This window comes from Rhinopithecus roxellana, chromosome 10 (assembly GCF_007565055.1).
Source record: "Rhinopithecus roxellana isolate Shanxi Qingling chromosome 10, ASM756505v1, whole genome shotgun sequence".
Taxonomy (NCBI): Eukaryota; Metazoa; Chordata; class Mammalia; order Primates; family Cercopithecidae; genus Rhinopithecus; species Rhinopithecus roxellana.
In genome coordinates, this window is record NC_044558.1 from 120976416 (window position 1) to 120999608 (window position 23193).

The 23193-nt window shown below is 39.1% G+C and overlaps 1 protein-coding gene across 3 annotated transcripts in view; it reads right to left on the reverse strand.

The window, feature by feature from the left end:
- The window catches only part of NR2C1 (nuclear receptor subfamily 2 group C member 1), a 58949-nt gene that overhangs the window by 28615 nt on the left and 7141 nt on the right, over window positions 1-23193 (reverse strand). For all 3 annotated transcript variants that reach the window (XR_004059660.1, XM_010383916.2, XM_010383915.2), the window contains exons 3-9: window positions 19031-19261; window positions 16379-16460; window positions 14796-14975; window positions 13632-13779; window positions 13454-13544; window positions 8693-8874; window positions 6079-6244 (exon numbers count right to left, since the gene is read on the reverse strand). Coding sequence is in view for 2 of the 3 variants with exons in the window: in XM_010383916.2 (XP_010382218.1) it covers window positions 6079-6244; window positions 8693-8874; window positions 13454-13544; window positions 13632-13779; window positions 14796-14975; window positions 16379-16460; window positions 19031-19261 (1080 nt within the window). In the remaining variant the exon portion in view is untranslated. The remainder of the gene's footprint in view (window positions 1-6078; window positions 6245-8692; window positions 8875-13453; window positions 13545-13631; window positions 13780-14795; window positions 14976-16378; window positions 16461-19030; window positions 19262-23193) is intronic.

A 23193-nucleotide genomic window follows, 5' to 3' on the forward strand; every position in this document is an offset into this window, starting at 1 on the left:
GGTGGCTCAGGCCTGTAATCCCAGCACTTTGGGAGACCAGGGCAGGCAGATCACTTGAGGTCAGGAGTTCAAGACCAGCCTGCCAACAAGGTAAAACCAGATCTCTACTAAAAATACAAAAAATTAGCCGGGCATGGCGGTGTGCACCTGTAATCCCAGTTGCTCGGGAGGCTGAAGTGCCGAGAATAGCTGGAACCCAGGGGGTGGAGGTTGCACTGAGCCAAGATTATGCCACTGCACTCCAGCCTGGGAGACAGAGCAAGACTCTGTCTCAAAAAACAAAACAAAACAAAACAAAAATCCTTTGCAAAACAGTTTAAAATTGCACTTAAATATTAATACTTGTAATGTGTAAACACTGGAGATAATGGTTTTGGTTTACACAACAGTGGTGGTAACTCTGAAAACTTTCTGCTGCTTTAATCATAAAATGGAAATAGTTTACAACACACACTAAAGGGACTCATTATTTAAAATATTACTACACACACCATGTTGAGTTAACTTATAGAGAGAATGTTTCATAATCTATCTGTTTTACATGCTCAATAAAACTCTAGTATTCTGAATCAGAAAGCTAACGCTGGCTAAAGAAACAATAGTCCATTTAACAAGTCTTTGAGACTGAAAAGACAAAGTTTTATTCCTATATATAGAGAGAGTGAGCTTCCCCAAAATGCCTGTAGATCTTTAGGTTTATAAATCGAATTATACACATTTTTCAAATTAGAAAAGTTCAATATATTGAGCTGAATTTTTAAAGAGCGTTGACAAGAACTAAACCTGACCAATCTATTTTACAAGTTATTAGATGCCTCTACATATCTTTCTAGCAGTTTCTGTATTGAAATCTTGTAACAGCCTGCATGACATAGCTTTTTTTTTTTTTTTGGAGATGGAGTCTCACTCTGTCACCCAGGCTGGAGTGCAGTGGTGCTATCTTGGCTCACTGAAACCTCCGCCTCCTGGGTTCAAGTGATTCTCCTGCCTGAGCCTCCTGAGTAGCTGGGAATACAGGTGCCCGCCACCAGGCCCAGCCAATTTTTTTTTTTTGTATTTTTAGTAGAGACGGGGTTTCACCATGTTGGTCAGGTCTTGAACTCCTGACCTTGTGATCCACCCGCCTCAGCCTCCCAAAGTGCTGGGATTACAGGTGTGAGCCACGGCGCCCGGCTGACATAGCTTTTGAAAAATCACTGCATGGCCGGGTGTGATGGTTTAAGCTTATAATCCCAGCACTTTGGGAGGCCGAGGTGGGCGGATCATTGGAGCTCGTGAGTAACATAGAGCTCAGCATGGGCAACATGATGAAACCTCATCTGTATTAAAAAAAAAAAAAAAAAAATACAAAGATCAGCTGGGAGTGGTGGTGCATGCCTGTAGTCCCAGCTACTCAGGAGGCTGAGGTGGGAGGATGGCTTGAGTCTGGGAGGCAGAGGCTGCAGTGAGTCAAGATCACGCCACTGCACTCCAGCCCGGGCTACAGAGCTGGTCTCAAAAAAAAAAAAAAAAAAAATCTTTGGAGGCTGAGCACAAGCACAGTGGCTCAGGCCTATAATCCCAGCACTTTGGGAAGCTGAGGTGGGAAGATCATTGCTTGTGGCCAGGAGTTTGAGACAGCCTGGGCAACACAGTGAAACCCCATCTCCACACAACTATAAAAAAATAATTTGAGTCAGGAGATCTGGAGTCTGCTCCTGACTTTTCGTTAATCACTTCGCCTAATTACCAGTATGACCCTAGATTACATATTTATTCAGTAACTATTTACTTAGAGTTCACTGGGAAGCAGTAAGTGCTACTGTCTCAGTGGAAGAATAAAATAAAAACTGAATGAGCTATAGAAAGGGCTAAGAAAGCTAATGGCGTGTGTGAGAAATGATGGGCAGCTGGGTCAGAACGTGGAGGGCCCTAAAAGGTCAAGTTATAGAGACTAGACTTAATTTCATAACATGGGCAATGGGAAACTACTGAAGGATGGTAAGTAGTGGAGTGACATAATTTGATTTTTAACAAATGTAACGCTGGTACCAGCACACAGGACAAGATGGAAAAGAAAGACTGGAAGCAAATATATTAGGGTAACAAATCAAGAAAGGAATTTTAAAAGGCCTAAAATATGGTGAAGGAAATGAAAAGGGAGAAAATTCAAGCAATAGAATGGTTAAAATTCAGTTATGGAATGAGAGGAGTGAGGCTTAGGGAGAATAGCTTCCTCTAAAGTTGCAAACATGGATGACCAGAAAGACTGATTCTAATATGAAGATAATAAAATTTTAGAAGTAAGTATATGCAATTTCCAAAACCACCTCACTTCTGTTGTATATATACAATTTCTAAAATGGGAATATGATCTACCATGATTATTCTTCTAAGGAGATTTTAAGAATCAAGTGAAACAAAGTACATGAAATCATACCAAAAATTATAAAGCTTAATAAAAATCTTTTTTTCTTTCTTTCTTTTTTTTTTTAAAGATGGAGTCTCGTTCTGTCACTTAGGCTGGAATGCAGCGATGCAATCTTGGCTCACTGCAACCTCCGCCTCCCGGGTTCAAGCAATTCTTCTGCCTCAGCCTCCTGAGTAGCTGGGGTTATAAGCATGCGCCACTACGCCTGGCTAATTTTTGTATTTTTAGTAAATACGGGGTTTCGTCATGTTGGCCAGGCTGGTCTCGAACTCCTGACCTCAGGTGATCTGCCCGCGTAGGCCTCCCGAAGTGCTAGGATTACAAGCATGAGCCACCATGCCTGGCCAATAAAAATCTTAAATATTACTATTGCCCTTGATTTTTCAAAATCAAACTTCAAGTTTCATTATTAGACTATTTCTCCTTACTACTAAGATTGCTTTGAACAGGACACTAAAAATCTCTACATCTCTTTCTTCATCCATCAAATGAGAATAAAAATTCTAACCCTGCCAGGTATGGTGGGTCATGCTTGTAATCCCAGCACTTTGGGAGGCTGAGGTGAGAGGATCGCCTGAGGCCAGGAATATGAGACAAGCCTGGGCAATAAAGTGAGATCCCATCTCTACAAAAAAATTTTTTTAAATTAGCTGGGTGTGGTAGCACATGCCTGTGGTCTCAGCAACATGAAAAGCTGAAGCAGGAGGATCCCTTGAGCCCAGGAGGTCAAGGCTGCAGTGAGCTGTGATTATGCCACTGCACTCCAGCCTGGGTGAGAGTGAGACCCTATCTCAAAAAGAAAGAAAAAAAAATTAAAAATTCTAACCTCAGGCCGGGCGCGGTGGCTCAAGCCTGTAATCCCAGCACTTTGGGAGGCCGAGACGGGCGGATCACGAGGTCAGGAGATCGAGACCATCCTGGCTAACATGGTGAAACCCCGTCTCTACTAAAAAATACAAAAAACTAGCCGGGCGAGGTGGCGGGCGCCTGTAGTCCCAGCTACTCCGGAGGCTGAGGCAGGAGAATGGCGTGAACCCGGGAGGCGGAGCTTGCAGTGAGCTGAGATCTGGCCACTGCACTACTCCAGCCTGGGCGACAGAGCAAGACTCCGTCTCAAAAAAAAAAAAAAAAAAAAAAAAAAATTCTAACCTCAACATATGTGGTGAGGCCCAAAGGAAACAGTGTACGTGAAAATATGCTGCAAACTACAGTGTACATAGAAATGCAACAGAGGAACAAAATGCTACTCAGCTCAGCAAGTAAGAGAGGATTGAGTTGTTTGATTACAGATGTAGGGTCTTGAAACCCATGACCAGAAAACTTCAATGTGAGAACCATGAAATTACCAGACTCTAGGAGCTATGCAGGGAAATCACTGAAAAGTAAAACATTTGACTTCACAAGGCTGTAAGTAAGACTCCAAGAAAGGTGAAGCGGTCCTTTTCAGGAGAGTAAGAAAATTTATAGTGCTGACTGTGAGGATACTTAAGAAGACAAAGATGGAACGACAAAAGCCAATCCTAGGAAGAAAAAAAAGTTGTAATTTGCCAAATTCTTCTCTCCAAAATATTTCAAGGAATCAAAAACTTTGAGGACCAACATCAACAATAAACAGGTAAACTACCCCTACTTTCTAAGAGCACTCTGTCCTTTTCCCTCATAGTGGGTCCTGTTCCTACATCTGTCTCATTTCTTCCTTCCTCCCATTTAAATCCAACACAGAACATAAACCTAAGAAAACAAAAGAATGTCTTTTATCTAGAATAAGAAAGAATAATGGGAAAAAATCAACTTTTGCCTTGCTCCACCCTTGTCCATAAATCTTACCATAATTTTTTAGAATATTATTCCAATTACTTTTTCTTATAGCACTCATAAAAAATTTTCCTGTAGAGTGTAGAAAAAAACATTTCTAATTTTTTCCATGTAAATTATCTTTGGTAAAATTTTACATAAAAATAGACTTCACTGATATATTTTATTGACTACATCAAATAACACTATTTTAAGCCAAAGAGTTTCTCTGCAGCTATTTCTACCAAGTCAAAGTTTTAAATACAAATATTACTTTGCACTCATAATTTCTACTGATATACATATTTATTTGATAGCTGTACATATTCTCCTTAAAAAAATCCATGGAATTTTATAATCTATAGTAAAATGAGCAGTCACCCTCAGGTATTCCAGGACTGCTATATATTGCTAAGTGAAATCTGTATGCATTCAATCCCTTTGCATACATCTTGCTAACAGTATCCACAGCTGAGTGGTTAAAATGGAGGAGTCAAAACAACAGGATCTTAATGTAGGGTCTCCACAGTGAGCATGGCTATAACTCTGTCCAAGCATTATTTGAATGAAAAATCAAAAAAAGGGTAGAAAGTGATTTTCTAGTCTTCTCCATGTATTATATCTAGTATTCTGCATGTATTGTTTCTGTCATAAAAAATTAGGTTGGTGAAAAAGTAATTGCAGCCTTAAAAGTAATGGCAAAACCCATAATTATTTACGGGAACAAAATAAATTATAAATGCACCTTCTCCAAAATGGCTAAAAAGTATAACTTAACAACTAAAAGTTAAAATATATTAAATGTGTATCTTTTTAAATTTTAATTTATTATGTAATTTTTATTTATAACAGAGATGAGGTCTTGGCATGTTGCCCAGGCTGGTCTCCAACTCCTGGGCTCATGCAATCCTCTGGCCTCAGCCTCCCAAAGTACTGGGGTGACAGGTGAGAGCAGCTACACCTGGCCAATTGGTATCTTATAATAATGCTGGAAGCCAGCTAATTAAGGTGATACATAACAAATGGAGTTCTCTGTAATTACTACGGTAAGAACAAACTATCTGGGTCTTATTGATTTACAATATAGTAGTAGCTAGGCATTGAACAAAAGCAGTCCATTCAACACATCATGAATGCCAATACTTAAAAGTTTAATAAAATGTGCTGAAAAGTTATAAAAGCTAACTTTTATAGATTTAAACCCAACAACTGCTATTATAACTAACTTAATAACAGGATGCTTTATTAAGCCATTATCTTACCTACATAAGGCTTTAGCCTCCTGCACAGATGCACACTAACATGCCCAGCTTATTCAGTATCTTGATAATCAACAGAAGAGAAAAGCCTAAAAAATTTTTGTTTCTACATGCAGATGAGTATTTTTTCTGTTTTTTTTTTTTCAAGACAGAGTTTCGCTCTTGTTGCCCAGGCTGGAGTGCAATGGCGTGATCTCAGTTCACTGCAACCTCTGCCTCCCAGGTTCAACCGATTCTCCTGCCTCAGCCTCCTGAGTAGCTGGGATTACAGCCATGCGCCACCACGCATGGCTACTGAATAGCTGGGATTACAGGCATGCGCCACCATGCATGGCTACTTTTGTATTTTCAGTAGAAACAGGGTTTCTCCATGTTGGTCAGGCTGGTCTCGAACTCCTGACCTCAGGAGATCTGCCCACCTGGGCCTCCCAAAGTGGTGGGATTACAGGTGTGAGCCACTGTGCCTGGCCCACATGAGTATGTTTCAGCTGCTGTTTTGAAATTCTATCAGGGATATTTCTGACTTCAAAAGCACAACAAACATACTTTGATTTTTGAAAGGTAGATCAAAATCAAGCAATACAACATGCAAGTTAAAAAAACATATAGAAATACCCTGAAAGCTACATGTGAATCGCTGAGAAGTGGTCCCTCTTTTTCGGTGTAATTTATGCTTGAATCTCCAGTGATTAGGTGTACACTTCCTTCCATGCCTGCTACTGAGCTCTGGCAGGCTGTGCTCTCTCCTGGATTCAATGCTTTTGCAAGAGTGTCAAATGCCCTGTATGAAGACATCAGAAGCTGTGAGCTTGACCAAACACCACAATAAAATAACAATTCTACACAGGATTCTAGAATTAAGATTTAAGCCTAAAAAAACTGGTCAGGCTGGTCTAGAACTCAAGTGATATGTCCGCCTCAGCCTTCCAAAGTGCTGGGATTACAGGCATGAGCCACACGCCTGGCCTAAAGTCTCTTTTTAAAATCTTGTATAATTAAGGGGGAGAAACATCTTCATATTTTCATACAATAATATGCTTTTAAAAGTTATATATTTTTATCGCTTGAGCCCAGGAGGGCCAGGGCTGCAGTGAACTATGATCACACCACTGTACTCCAGCCTGGTTGACACGGCAAGACCCTGTCTCAATTAAACAAAATTCTTGTTAATGAATTATTTTTAAAAAACATTATATTTTTGATACTACAAGACTATCAGTCTATTTATTTTGTATACAAAAGTTACTTAGAACAAGGAAAAGAACTTATGTTTACTTTATTATGCACAGTACAATAGGTCTTAAATTTTATTTAAAAATTCAGAAAACATTTTGCTTTACTCATGTTTATTTTTGAAACACGTTCTCCCTCTGTCAGCCAGGCTGGAGTGCAGTGGCATGATCATGGCTCACTGTAATCCTGAACTCCTGGGTTCAAGAAAGTGATCCTTCCACCTCAACCTCCCGAGTAGCTGGGACTACATGTGCGCACCACCATGCTCAGCTAACTTTTAAATTATCTGTAGAAACTGGGCCTCACTATGTTGCCCAGGCTGGTCTCCAACTCCTGGACTCAAGCAATCCTGCCACCTGAGCCCCCCAAAGTGCTGAGATTACAGGCATGAGCTACTGCACCTGGGCAGAGAGTATTTTAAAATGTGTGGTCACATAGCTAAATCTAAACTGTAACAATTTGATATTAGAATAATAACAAACTAATGTTACTAAATAATTATTCAAAATAGTTCCCCATATTTTTCAATAGGCCTCCTAGAGTTCCTTGAAATCTCATGTTCAACCAAGTACTACTTATTGTGACTCTTAAATGTAGTTTATTCAATATATATATTCTGTTGTTTGAGAAAGAGTCTCACTCTGTCGCCCAGGCTAAAGTATAGTGGCATGATCTCAGCTCATTGCAACCTCCACCTCCGGGGTTCAAGCGATTCTCCTGCCTCAGTCTCCCAAGTAGCTGGGATTACAGGCATGCACCCAGCTAATTTTTTTCATTTTTAGTAGAGCTGGGGTTTCACCATGTTGGCCAGGCTGGTCTCAAACTCCTGAACTCAGGTGATCCACCCACCTTGGCCTCCCAAAGTGGTAGGATTACAGGCGTGAGCCAGCACGCTTGGCCAATTCAGTGTATTTTTATCATATCTTTTTTTTCCTTTAGAGATGGGGTCTAGTTGCTGTTTGACTCAAAATCCCAGGCTGAAGTGATCTGCCCACCTCAGCCTCCTATACACTAATGTGTTCAGCTTATTCATATTTTAAATGATAAACTCAGTGTAGGAAAAGCCTGATACATTGTTTCTATATCCTAAGCATTAGTATTTACAGAATAAAAAACAGAATTCTGATACTACTTTCTTCAAGTGTAACTTAAAACTGTAGTTGATTAAACTAAATCTTTTACATTAATTTTCATCACTAGAAATTGAGGAGTAGGATCAACATGATTGCTGAGAATGACAAATGTTTCACTCTCCATACACATCTTCCTCTTTAGAAGAAGAAAATTCCTAAGTTTTAAGACTACATGTTTAATCTTCTAATATTCATTTATTGATTTTGTCATTTAGAATATAACTTGTCATAATGAATGCAGGTTTTCAGTTAAAACTTACTATGCCTTAATTTTTCTAAGTGAAAATAGAAATGTAGGTTAAGGATTCCTAATACTAAAATCCAAAATGCTCTAAAATCAGAAACTTTTTGAGCACCAACATGATGCCACAAGTGGAAATTTCACACCCGACTTCTCATGATGGGCTGCAGTCAAAATGCAGGTGTATAACAGTTTATTCCCTGTCCAAAAGGGAAAAAAGACCCTCCCAGCTGATAAATCTTTTCTGCACACGCCCAGATTCCCCCAAGCAAGCACGCCCACTACAGGCCAGATATGCCAATGGCAGGTTCCCCTGATTCCCCATAAGGAGCCAAGATCTATGTGCATTACTCACGGTGGATTTTTGCATATTCTCTTCTTTGTGGTGTAAAGATATTTTTGAAAAGGTCAGAAAGGCCTGCATGGTACCCAGAGTAATGCAAACATTCCAAAATCTGAAATCTGAAATGTTTCTGGTCTGAACAAAGCATTTTAGATAAGGGATAATCAACCTGTATTTGTTTTCTGAAACTTTTATAACTAGCATTTAACATAAAAATGTTTTAAGAAATACTGAAAGGCATGTAAACAAAAGGACATTGATAATCAAAAGAGACTTTACCTTGAAACATCACCGTTGGTCTGCATTTCTTGAAATTCACACAAAGAGGTATCATCATTGCTTAAGCTTTCAATCATAGACATTTCATTACTATTTTGAGAAAGATCTTTAGTTTTTCCAAGATTCGCTAATGATGTAACCACACTGGCCAATGTACTTAAATCTCCCTGACATGATTCAGCCTTTAAAAAGAAGGGTATTAAAATTCTGTGAATTGGTATCAGTATTTTTTTCAATCTGAAATATTCAATAATAGATTATGATATGCCAAGAAAAAAGAACAGCATAAATGAAACCTGGAAAGTTAAAGGGCTCTGAGCTTTCAGAAATTTCTTGAGGAAAATACAAGTTTAAAAACATCAGGTATATTTCTTAAGAAATGTTTATACACATGTATATATATATTTTGAGACGGAGTCTCGCACTGTCGCCAGGCTGGAGTGCAGTGGCATGATCTCGGCTCACTGCAACCTCTGCCTCCTGGGTTCAAGCGATTCCCCTGCCTCAGCCTCCCAAGTAGCTGGGATTACAGGCACATGCAACCACGCCCAGCTAATTTTTTGTATTTTAGCAGAGATGGGATTCACCATGTTGGCTAATTTGGTCTCGATCTCCTGACTTCGTGATCTGCCCGCCTCAGCCTCCCAAAGTGCTAGGATTACAGGCGTGAGCCACCGCACCTGGCTATATATGTTACTTTTTTTTTTTTAAGAGACAAAATCTCCCTTTGTCACCCAGACTGGAGTACAGTGGCACAACCATAGCTCACTGCATCCTCAAATTTCTGGGCTCACGTGATCCTCCTGCCTCAGCCTCCTGAGCAGCTGAGACTGCAGGTGTGCACTGCTATGCCTGGCTCGTTTTTTCATTTTTAGAGATGGAGTCTTGCTGTGTTGCCCAGTCTGGTCTTGAACTCCTGGCCTCAAGTGATCCTCCCTGCCTCAGCCTCCTGAATACAATTTCTAAAACTTACTATACAAACTATAAACTTGTATGGAATATGAAGAATACTAGTGAAGGGGGGAAAAAGGGCAAATGAATTGTTGAACAGACTTCCTAAGATGCCAACTTTTGCCAGACACTGTGTTAAATAAATGTGTTAAAAGGCACTGTGTTAAACACAAACATTAAAAGAAATAGATCAGTTACCCATTATTCTCTTCACTTTTTCGTTACTGGAGTTGAAGACTCTCTCTATATAGGTAAGATACTGATCTTTCGATTTGTCTTTTTTTTGAGACAGAGTCTCACTCTGTCGCCCAGGCTGGAGTGCAGTGGTGTGATCTCAGCTCACTGCAACCTCCAACTCCTGGGTTCAAGTGATCCTCCCAGCCTCCTGACTACGGGCGCACACCACCATGTCCAGCTAATTTTTTTATTTTTTGTAGATATGGGGTTTCATCATGTTGCCCAGGCTGGTCTCAAACTCCTGGGCTCAAGTGATCTACCTGCCACAGAATCCCAAAGTGCTGGGATTATAGACATAAGCCACCATGCCTGGCTTGTCTTCATTTTTTAATGTTTGTTGAAAATATGTATATTATTTGTACATTAACTACAATTCTTTTATAAAAAAGAATTTTCGCTCAACTCTTTCACAACCTCAGAAATATAATTTGTACAGGAAAGGCAGGTAAGTACTTTTTCTTTTACTTAGTTATCAATTTTCAGAGCAAGAAGTTGATATTCTAGCAATTTCTAATTGTGATAGATGAGTTTTTCTGAGTATAATCTTTAATTCATAGATTTTCATATATTTGATGCTTTATTTTATTTAAATTTATTACCAATCTAATGAAAAGCCTTTTAACTTGCCTCCTATGGCCTACTGGGCCAATCCCTTAATGGTATCGTTTTGATTAATACTTTCTTCATGGTTTTTCTTTTTGGTGTTTTTTTTTTTTGTTTTGTTTTTTGGTTTTTTGGTTTTTTTTTTGAGATGGAGTCTCGCTCTGTCGCCCAGGCTGGAGTGCAGTGGCGCTATCTCGGCTCACTGCAAGCTCTGCCTCCCGGGTTCACGCCATTCTCCTGCCTCAGCCTCCTGAGTAGTCGGGACTACAGGTGCCTGCCACCATGCCCGGCTAATTTTTTCCATTTTTAGTGGAGAAGGGGTTTCACTGTGTTAGCCAGGATGGTCTTGATCTCCTGACCTCGTGATCCGCCCGCCTTGGCCTCCCAAAGTGCTGGGATTACAGGCATGAGCCACCGCACCCAGCCCTTCTTGGTCTTCTTAATCCTAAAATAACACATATGTTCCCATGATGTTTCATTTATTATAACAATTATTCAGTTTCTGTGAGATTTATTTTGGTGAATGAGTAGAATAAAACAATTTTTGTGCCCTCCCTAAATTAATCTATGGTCCAAAAATCATTTACTGAAAACCCTACCAGTTAGGTTCTTACATAATTAATACCCATACATGCATTTTATTTAACCTCCATAACAACCCTGTGAAATAGAAATCATCATTCCTCTATCGCCAACCAGAAGAATGACCCAAATAGTAGAAGTGGGACTGGCTGACTGCAAAAGTCTATGCTTTTTTTTTTTTAGAGACACTCTATTGCCTAGACTGGAGTACTGGGGCATGATCATAGCTCACTGCAGCCTTGAACTCCTAGGCTCAAGTAATCCTCTGCCTCAGCCTCCCAAATAGCTGGGACTACAGGTATGTACCACCATGTCTGGATAAGTTTTTTTGTTTTTAGAGACAGAGTCTCACTATGTTTCCCAGGTTGGTCTCAAATTCCTAGCCTCAAGGAGCTCTTCAACTTCAGCCTCCCGAGTTGCTGGGACACAGGCTTGAGCCACTGTGCCCAGAAAAGCCCACAGTGTTAAGCACTGCCCCAGGAAGTTTTCTTATATTTGAATAAAAAGTACATTAGTTACAATTTTTAAATGCTTTTTTCACCTAAAACTTAGCTTATATATTCTCTTCTCTCTAGCAACACATCTAACTGGATTCTTAAGTTTTTGCCCCTAAAGATTCTTAGTCAACATAAAAAACTTTCATCTTGTGACTTCAGAGTTTTGGGGTCATTTGTCAGAGAAGCTTACCATAAGGTTGTCCTAACAATTTCATATAGAGATATACAAGAGAGCACTGTCTGAGCAGAGTAGTCTGTCAACGAAATCTAGTTTCCTTCCTTTCCTGAAGGAGTTAGTATGTCAATAAAACCAATTATCATTCTAACCTTGAATCATGTAGACAGGGCTAAGTGAAGTTTTCCAAAATATATGGCAAGAGGCCACTGCCTCACCTAGCAATTACATGCTAAAGCCCAATCTGTAAGATATTCTTATTATTCTTATTTTACAGATGAGAAAGTGAGGCACTAACAGGTCAAATAACTTGCCTAATGTTATACAGCTAGTAAGTGGTAGATGAAATTGGATTTTGGAGCCTAAGTATTTAGGGTATCTTAGAGCATCAAGTGACAAATATATAACGAATCTTGCATAAGTAGGACAAATAATCTTATAAGTTATATAAAATCAGATCCTGGCTAGGCAGAGTGGCTCATGCACATAACCCCAGCAATGTGGAAGGCCGAGGTGGGAGGATCACTTGAGCCCAGGAGTGCGAGACCAGCTGGGTAACACAATGAGACTTGGTCTCTACAAAAATAGGAAAAATTAGCCAGGCACAGTGGCATGTGCCTGCAGCCCTAGCTTCTTGGGAGGCTAAGGTGAGAGGATCACTGGAGCCTGAGAGGATAAGGCTGTGGCAAGCCATTACTGTGCCACCACCGCACCCCCAGCTTGGGTAACAGAGGGGACCCTTTTAAAAAACAAACAAATAAAAAACCCAGATCATAGGCTGAGAGAAACCCTGATCGTAGGCTTCCTAAAATCTGTTTTCAGGAGAAATTTTTGCTTCTTGTTCTCCCAAAGGGCTTCTGACAAATACAGAAATTCTTCATGTTCAATTTAAATAAACTGTTTTTCCTTTAGACCCTTGGTCTAACATAGAGCTGCTCCAATCTCTAAGAGAACTGGATGACTTGGATACATGATAGGAGAGCTCTTGCAGTCCTACTCCTACTCTTGACTTTGATGGAGGTGAGCTAAGAATTTCCTTTTACCTGAAATATTTAAATATGTTAAGTATTTTGGCACTAAAAAAAAAAAAACCTTGTATTTTGGCACTAACACATCTGTAAGGGAACATAAAAGAAATATTAAGAATTTTACACCTATAAATGTCTTTTACTGAGGACTCGTATTTCAAGATGAGGGAAGAGTATGTGTTTGTTGCTTTCATGTTGAAGTGATAATCATCCTAGTGAAATTAGGAACATTTCTGATTTTTGTTTGTTTTTTTTGAGACAGAATTTCACTCTTGTTGCCCAGGCTGGAGTGCAGTGGTGCCATCTTGGCTCACCGCAACCTCCACCTACCAGGTTCAAGCGATTCTCCTGCCTCAGCCTCCCGAGTAGATGGGATTACAGGCATTTGCCACCACACCCAGTTAATTTTTCTATTTTTAGTGGAGACGGGGTTTCTCCATGTTAGTCAGGCTGGTCTTGAACTCCTGACCTCAAGCGATCCACGTGCCTTGGCCTCCCAAAGTGCTGGGATTACAGGTGTGAGCCACCATGCCCGGCTGAACATTTCTAATTTACGTTAAAAAAAAAAAAGGCAACTTGTAATGTGGAATATTAAAGAACAAAGCAATTTACCAAAGCAAAGGAAGTGATTAGGAAAACATTTTAAAATGCTTAAAAATATCTAAGCTTTAAATTGTACTAAACACACCTTATCTGGTGTCATCAGCACAGTTGACTCAGTTTTTACTCCAGATGGATGAATATTCACGAACATTCCTGAATCTAAAAGTCCTGTTGACCTGTAACAAATAAGCACACATTTTGGCCTGAGTTTCATTGGGAAGAAAAACAAAATGACCAGCTACCCAGTGTCTGTTGTACTTTACCTTGTAGTTTCACTATCTGTTACAAAAGTTGGAGTTGCAGTTAATGGGCTACGAAGGTCCTTTCGGATATAGATTTTTTCTGTTGAAGCGGCACAGTTGGAAGATTTTTCTCGTGATACTTCAATGGGTTTTCTTTCACATTGGACAGCTACAAAAATGTGTTAAACTATCATATCACAATATAGGATTTACAGACAATTATGAATGTAAGCTGTAGGTAAGCTAAATGCTGCTAATAGGAGACATGGCTACCATACTAAACTCCAAAGATAACCATCAATCTTTAGAAATTATGTGCGAGTTCAACAAAGTTGCTTTAGATTAGTAAAACTAACCAATTTGCATCTCTCATTCTTTTTTCTCTCCCTGCTCCCCCATTCCTGTGATAAAAATGAAAAGGAACTCTTTTTTAAAAGTTCACCATCAAGAAGAAAGAACTAAAGTTAGTAGTCACTTACCTATCTATATGAGAGCTTTAAAAAAAATTAAGTGAAATTTAATTCATTGAAAAAATACTGAAAGGAACAAAAAGGCCTAAGGTAGATCTTTTATTAACTAAGGCCAAGAGATTTTTGAGAAGTAATTCAACTACTTGGTCTTCCTTTCTAAAATATAATATATAATATTTGTAAGAATTTTATCTCATAACACTTAGGAGATAGTACAGTAAGGTTGTTAAACTGCCAGGATTCAAAGCCAGCTTATGCCACTTATATTAGTTGTATGACCTTGAGCAGGTTTCTCAACCTGTTTACCCAAATGTAAAATGGGTAACCTAGTATCTACTGCAGAGAATTGCTGTGAGAGTAAGTTAATACATGTGCTAAGCGTAGTGTCTAGCATAGTGCGAGCTCAATCAATACTAGGTATTGTCATTATCTTACTTATCACCTTTTAGTAGTTTAATCAAAAAGTAAACTGGTATCTTAAGCTAGTTAAACTTTCTGCCAAACTACAAATACGTGCTTTTTACACAGATATTCAATAAATATTAGTTGAAAAAATAAAAAATACATACGTATGTCTATATTCTTATATTTTTAGTTGGAAAACTGTAAACTAAAAAGTATACATATTTGACCTATTTTAATTTGTTAATTTCAATACTCTTCTAGTTTGCTGGAATCTTTAAAAAGTATTTTCTCCTTAAAAGCTAATACATACAGTCTTGCTTCATTCCAAACGCAATACATCTCTGTAACCTGCAGTATTGACAGCGGTTTCGGTGGTGCTTATTAATAATACAATCCTTTGATCCTCGACATGAATATACTAAATTTTTTCGGATGCTTCTTTTAAAAAATCCTTTGCAGCCTTCACAAGTTACTGCTCCATAATGACGTCCTAGAGATAAAATGTTTAAGAAAACATGAAAGTCACATTATTTCAGAACAGACATGAAATAAGCCAATTTCTTCCCTTTAAACAACATGAGGTGAAACTGATTTTTGAGCTTCTGACATAAAAAACATTTTTAGAAGTTATTTTTATTTATTTATTGTAATTTTTTTAGAGATAGGATCTCACTCTGTGGCCCAGGCTGAAGTGCAATGGTGCAATCACAGTTCACTGCAGTCTCGAACTACTGGACTCAAGTGATATCCCCAAGTAGCTGGAACTACAGGCTTGTGCCACCACACCTGACCAGTTTTGTTATTTTTTTTTGTAGAGACAGTCTTGCCATCTTGCCCAGGCTAGTCTTGAACTCCTGGCCTCAAGCGATCCTCCTGCCTCCACTCCCAAAGTGCTGGGATTACAGGCATGAGCCATCTCACCTGGCCTAATGTAATATATTAGTAAAGATCAGAAGTCATCATTTTTAAATGATTCCTTGGCCAAAATTTCTAGTTTTCACATTAAAACATTTTTCTACAGCCGGGCATGGTGGTTCATGCCTGTAATCCGAGCACTTTGGGAGGCCACGACAGGTGGATCACTTGAGGTCAGGAGTTCGAGACCAGTCTGGCCAACATGGTGAAAGCCCATCTCTACTAAAAATACAAAAATTAGCTGGGCGTGGTGGCACGCACCTGTCGTCCCAGCTACCCAGAAGGTCAAGGCAGGAAAACTGCTTGAACCCAGGAGGGAGAGGTTGCAGTGAGCCAAGATTGTGCCACTGCATTCCAGTCAGGACGACATAGCAAGACTCCATCTCAAAAAAAAAAAAAAAATTTTGTTTTACATGTTCACTTTCAAAAGTGAAATATGCATTTTATTTCATTACAAATCAAATTAAACTGCACTGAAGTAAAAAAAAATATAAGTGAATAAAGAGCTTTGGAACCAGGCATGGTGGCTCATACCTGTAATCCCAGCACTTTGGGAGGCCAAGGAGGCGAGGGTGGATCACCTGAGGTCAGGAGTTTGAGATGAGCCTGGCCAACATGGTGAAATCCCATCTCTAACAAAAATACAAAAATAAGCCGTGCGTGCCGGCACACACCTGTAGCCCCAGCTACTTGGGAGGCCGAGGCAGGAGAATTGCTTGAATCCAGGAGGCAGAGGCTACAGTGAGCTGAGATCACGCCACTGCATTCCAGCCGGAGCCAACAGTGAGACTCTATCACAAAAAAAGAACTTCGGGAAAAAATTAGTTAAATTTTATAGGCTACAAATATGAACCATAAAAGTGACATACTTTAAGTAGAAGAAACATGGTAGTGTGGTAGTTATTTCAACAACACGACGCATATAGGAGGTTTTTTTTTTTTCTTTTTTTATTTTCAGGAGGTTATTCTTAATGTTACCTGATGCTTTGTCTCCACACACTACGCAAAGATCAAAAACCTTATTTGGTCCCTGGTCTGGAGAAGAATTATCTGTTAGGAGCTAAAAAAACAAAACAAAACAAAACAAAAACCTGTTGTTACTCAGTAGCACTCATTCTGTTAAAAAATTAAAGAACATTCAGTTGGTCTTGCTTTGCTGCTTTCTTTTTCACAAGTTATTTTTAAACTTTGTACTCTATGAAGAGCTCAGAACCTTTCCACGTGGAATGACGTGACAAAAATAAGCTTGTAATAGCATAAAGAGGTAACTCTAAACCTTTTAAATAGAAAAGGGGCTATAAATAAATTTCCTTGAGATAATTATAATCATGCAGATGTGGTTGCTATACAAAGTTATGGACTTAAAAAGCTCATCACTAGGCACAGCTAATAAGATACTGGCAAAGGAAACTAGTTTCTTCTTTAAAAAACAAAAAAAGGCCAGGTGCGGTGGCTCACACCTGTAATCCCAGCACTTTGGGAGGCCGAGGCAGGCGGACCACCTAAGGTCAGGAGTTCCCAGCCTGGCCAATGTGGTAAAACCCTGTCTCTACCAAAAATACAAAAAATTAGCCAAGTGTGGTGGTGGGTGCCTATAATCCCAGCTACTTGGGAGGCTGAGGCAGGAGAATCACTTGAACCCTGGAGGCAGAGGTTGCAGTGAGCCGAGACTACACCACTGCACTTTGGCCTGGGAGACAGAGTGAGACTCCGTCTCAAGAAAAAAAAAAAAAAAGCTGGGAGACAGAGTGAGACTCTGTCTCAAGAAAAAAAGAAAAAGGAAACTAGTTTCTTCCTTTAGGTTTATCTTTCAACTTTTTCATCATTTTCTTTCAATCTTGAAATGTGAACAAATAAATTCAATTTAAAAAATGGTATGGCATTTGAACTCCTTCAGGAATACTTCTGATTTTACCAACTTTAAATGGTTCTTAAAATGACTGCCCCTTACTATGTAACATATAACATCATTTCTTCTTATATCACCACAAAAATCAGTCTTCAATAAGTACTTAAACAAAACAAAAACTTCTGGTACTAGATGTCCTACGAAAGCATCTATGGCAAGTATTACTCTTTTAATAGCCTACCTGTTGCAAATGCTGCTGATCTTTTATCTATTATTCCTAAGTCTGGAAGGAGATATTAAGAGATGAAGGGATTTGCCCACGTTCATGAGAAAAACATCAGACCAAGTCCAATAGTGGGACATCCTACAATATACCTGGCCAGTACTCCTCACACAACTGTCAAGGTCATCAAAAACAAGGAAAGTCTGAGAAACTGTCCTAGCCAAGAGAAGCCTAAGGAGACATGTCAACTCAATACAGGAAGGTATCCTGGATGGGATCCTGGGACAAAAAAAAAGCCATTAGGCAAAAACTAAGGAAAATCTAAACACCTATAAACTTAGTTAACAATGTATCAGCATTGCTTATTAATTGTAACATATCGTGAATGTAAAATGTTAATAATAGGGGAAACTGTGTGTATTTACGGGGGAGTAATATGAGAACTCTGTTCTATATGCTCAGTTTTTCTGAAAATCTAAAACTATTCTAAAAAATCAAGTCTACTACTTTAAGAAAGAGAAATTAAGGTACGTATAATGTTATACTTTTTTTGTGACTTCTGTCTTGTTGATAAAATAAGTTCTTATAAATCTGTGACTGTATCCACTTTCTACCTTTATTTCCAAAACTAATACAAATATCATTGGATGAACAAATGATATCAGGATATATAGGCAAAATTTCATGTTTTATGAATTCAGTTTGTCAATCAAAGAGGAATTTTCTTTCGTGAGTTTTTCATCATAAAAGATGGAGCCCAATTTTAAGCAGACCCCCTTCAAAAAGTTTCTGAAGGCAACTTCAGAGTACATTATATTTGTATTCGATCGTAACAGCCAGCAGTGAAACCATCGACATAACCCCACAGGCATGTGGTGTATAAAAGTTTTTGAGTTTTTGAAGAATAATGTGTAATTTTCTATTCTAGCAAAAACTAAAATGATGTAATGTTAATATATACTACTTCATTTCAGAGTAAAGCAGGAGACCATGACTACACTGCTTGCTATTTCATGAAGATGTGCAAGACAACAAAGGAGGCACAATGCTGAAGCCAGCAGCTATAGTTCAAACTTCTTGATTTGGCAGCTTCCTATTTGTAGCACAGGCAGCTTGGTTCTGGAAAATACAGCTACAAAAGCTGCTTCTGAGTTGACAATTTCCTAATTATGCAGAAGTACTAGGTCTCTTAGAAGCCAGTTTTGCAGCATGCTCCAATAGTCATTCTTCAAAACCTGGCCTAGAACTGTTTCTTCAACCTTCCTAACAATTCTGCAAGCTCTCTATATCCTTTTTTAAAGGCCGTCCCATCGTCCTGGCTACAGAAGCCAGAGTGGATCTTACTGTATGCAACAAATAATCCCCCAAAATATATGGCTGTGAGGAAAGTAGAGTAGCTCATAGGAGAGGGCTGTCACTGTAGATACTGTGTTGCACATAATTTTATGCATTTTTTTCCTACTGAATATACGTGGATCTAAAGTCTTCATGGCAGGGCTTATGATTACAAAAATTTTTTTTATATATAAGAGGAAAAGACACTTCTATAGTTATTTACCTGCAGGTGTTGTGCAGACAGATCAGGAGTGGTAAAAAATAACTGGTTGACACCTGCTGCATCTGGAGTTGTAAGGAAAACTTTTCCTGGAGTGGAATCTTGCCTGGCCAGAATGACTTTGCTTGGAGTAGAGCCATCATGATTTGTCAGAATGAACTGCTTGCCTTGGGTATTATGATCAAGTGCTGTCACAATCTGGATCTTCTGCCCAGTTTGCTGCTCTGTAACAATCTAACAAAATCATAAAAAATAATCAATTAAACTCAATCATTTATTTTTCTTTAATGACAATTATCTTCTTACAAAAACACATCATTTCATATATATTCAATATAACACACTCACATACCTTTTAAAATACCAATTCTATTGCCACAAAATTCTATCCTACAGAAATAAACAAATGTGCAAACAAATGTACAATAGTAAGAACATTTTGACTTCACTAATTTGATTCCCTCCTCCCCCTTCCCTCCCATGTTCCATTTAGACAAACATATATTGGGTGATTTATATTAGCTGTTCTGCATACTGGGATGTAGCAGTGAATAAAACAAAACTTTTGCCTTCATGAAGCTTTTATTTTAGTGGGGAAAGACAGATAATAAATAAACAAATAATAATATTGTCAGGCGGTACTAAGTGCTATGAAGAAAAACAAGGTAAGGTGAAACAGTAACAGAATGAGGGCAATGAGGGGAGTTCACTCTAAGGAGGTGTCATTTTTGCACAGTCCTGAGTGAAGAAACAGACCAAGGGTTACGACTACCTAGGGGAAGAACATTCCAGGTAGAGGAAACAGAGCATATAAGTAGGTCCCAGGGCAGGAGGGAGGGTGTTTGACACACGTGAGGCACAAGGCACAGCGATAGAGATATATGATGAGTAAGACAGAAGGGAAGACAGGGATTACACTAAAATATGGGATCTGAGTGACAGCTGGGACTTAAGAGGGCTTTATAGGCCAAACAAAAGTCTAGATTTCCTACTGTGTGAAATAGCCACCAGAGGGTTTGGAGCAGAGGACAGGATTTTACTTTTTAAAAAGGAATCAGACAGGCACAGTGACATGTATCTATAATCCCAGCTACTTGGGAGGCTGAGGCAGGAGGATCACTTGAGGCCAGGAGTTCGAGACCAGACTGGGCAACACTGTGAGACCCGGTCTCAAAAAAAAAAAAAGTATAAAAAAAGTATTCTAAATTTAGTGTGAAGAACAGACTGCAAATGTTTAAGAGCAGGCCGGGTGCAGTGGCTTATGCCCATAATTGCAGCACTTTGGGAGGCTGAGGCAGGTGGATCCCTTGAGGTCAGGAGTTCAAGCCCAGCCTGGCCAACATGACGACACCCTGCCTCTACTAAAATATAAAAATTAGCTGGGCATGGTGATGGACGCCTGTAATTCCAGCAACTGGGAAGGCTGAGACAGGAGAATCACTTGAACCTTGGAGGCAGAAGTTGCAGTAAGCTGGGATTACACCACTACGCTCCAGCCTGGGAGACAGAGCAGGGCTCTGCCTCAAAAAAAAAAAAAAAAAAAAAGGACTGGACACAGTGGCTCATGCCTGTAATCCCAGCACTTTGGGAGGCCGAGGCAGGCAGCTCATGAAGTCAGGAGATTGAGACCATCCTAGCTAACACAGTGAAATCCCGTCTCTACTAAAAATACAATAAATTAGCTGGGCATGGTGGCATGTGCCTGTAATTCCAGCTATTCGGGAGGCTGAGGCAGGAGAATCACTTGAACTGGGGAGGAGGAGGTTGCAATGAGCCAAGAGCGCGCCACTGCACCCCAGCCTGGGTGACAGAGCAAGAGTCTGTCTCAAAAAAAAAAAAAAAAAAGTTCAGAAGTAAAATTAAGGGAGATCAGAAAGGACACTATTGCAGATACCATCAATATGGGGTTATGATATATGGGCAGAAATACTGGCCAGGAACAGGGTAGTAGCCAAGCTGGGGATGAAAAACAATTAAATTGGGATTTATTTATTTTAAGAAGAGAGAAGTAACAAAATATGCTGATGGACTGAAGTGGAATATGAAGAAAGAAGAGTCAAGGATGATTATAAAATTTTGGCTTGAGCAACTGGGAGGACAGAACTGCCATCTGCCATCTGGGGGAAGGAAAAAGTTCATGAATATACAAAACTATTTCAGCATTGAGAGTTTCTGTTATTCAGCAAATATATTCTAGAGTAAACATCATTAAGCCAATTAAATTCCTTGATTCAATTTTAAAATGGCAAAGTCGGTTTGTTTCTAATTTTCCAAAATTCCAATCCTGTTCCTTCTGTACCAAACTTTTTCTATTTTTATTTTCCTGAAATTATTTCAATATTCTTTTCTATGCAAAATTTAAAACAAAGTTCTGATTCACTAATCAGTTTCTACCTAAAGCAAGTTGTATTGGATAAAAGACTAATAGTTCATAGTGATTTCTTAGAGAAGAGCATTTGGCGCATTCATGGTCCAACTGCTCCTGGGTTGAAACATTCTGCTTAAAGGAGTAAAAGGACATTACTGCAGCATAATAATTGTAATAACTGAATATTTAGGCAATCCAAAGAGCCTTCAATAGAGAAGAGTAGTAAATAATGGAAACAGTTCTTAGGTTTCAGGACCCTTTATAGGCTAAAATATTACTGAGGATTCCGAAGAGCTTTTTTTTTTTGAGACGGAGTTCCACTCTTGTTGCCCAGGCTGGAGTGCAGTGGTGCGATCTCGGCTCGCTGCAACCTGGGTTCAAGTGATTCTCCTGCCTCAGCCTCCCAAGTAGCTGGGACTACTGGCACCGGCCACCCCACCTGGCTAATTTTTTGTATTTTAGTAGGGATGGGGTTTTCTGCATGTGAGTTAGAAATTCAAAGAGAGATTTTAAAAATAGTTGATTCATTTAAAAATTAACAACCCATTAAATGTTAACATAATTTTTTAAAATTTATTTTTAATTTTCATGGGTACATAGTAGGTATATATAATCTTTGGGGTACATGAGATGTTTTGATACAGGCAGGCAATACGTAAGAATCACATGGAAAAATAGGGCATCCATCCCCTCAAGCATTTATCCTGTCTGTTACAATCAATCAATTATACTCTTAGTTATTTTTAAATGTATAATTAAATTATTATTGGCTGGGCGCAGGGGCTCAAGCCTATAATTCCAGTACTTTGGGAGGCTGAGGCGGGCGGATCACGAGGTCAGGAGTTCAAGACCAGCCTGACCAACATGCTGAAACCCCATTTCTACTAAAAATACAAAATTTAGCCAGGCTTTGTGGCAGGTGCCTGTAATCCCAGCTACTTGGGAGGCCGAGGCAGGAGAATCAATTGAACCAGGGAAGCGGAGAATTGCAGTGAGCCGAGATAGCGCCACTGCACTTCAGCCTGGACAACAGAGCAAGACTCTGTCTCAAAAAATAAAAATAAAAATAAAAAATTATTGACTATAGTCTGTCTGTTGTGCTATCACAGACTAGGTCTAATTCACTCATCCTATTTTTTTGTACCCATTATAACCTATTTCTTAATGACTAAAAACTTTATTTTCCAAACAAACAAAAATGTAGTGGAGAGAATGGCTTTGTTTTACATTTCTACATACTGCTTTAATGTCTGGTTTAACAGAAGTTGGAATCTCATATCTGTTTCTTCATTTAATCTGTTGGACTATGTTGTTTTGGTTATAACGAGGCTGGGCACAGTACCTCACACCTGTAATCCCAGCACTTTGAAAGGCCAAGGCGAGTGGACTGCTTGAGCCCAGGAGTTCCAGACCAGGCTGGACAACTTGGCAAAACCCTGTTGCTATAAAATATACAAAACATTAGCCAGGTACGTGAGCATGGAAAATAGTCACAAAAAATCAGCTGGAAATATATTTCTTCACCATATATATGGTAAAGAAAATTCAGCTTCATATTTATTGGTTGAAAAGGGGAAGGATATTTTAATATCCTTTTCAAACTATGAAAGTTGTTCTTTGATACTACATCAACTCAACAAGTGGCAGTTTTTCAAAGGTTAGCTGCAAGGTAGAGTCATAAACTATATTAAAATCTGTTGGTCTATCCTGCAATTTAAATGGATCCTTCATTCATGCATAATTTTGTAACATCATACACTGGTCATCTGGAAAGCAATGATTCAGTGAGTTATGTACA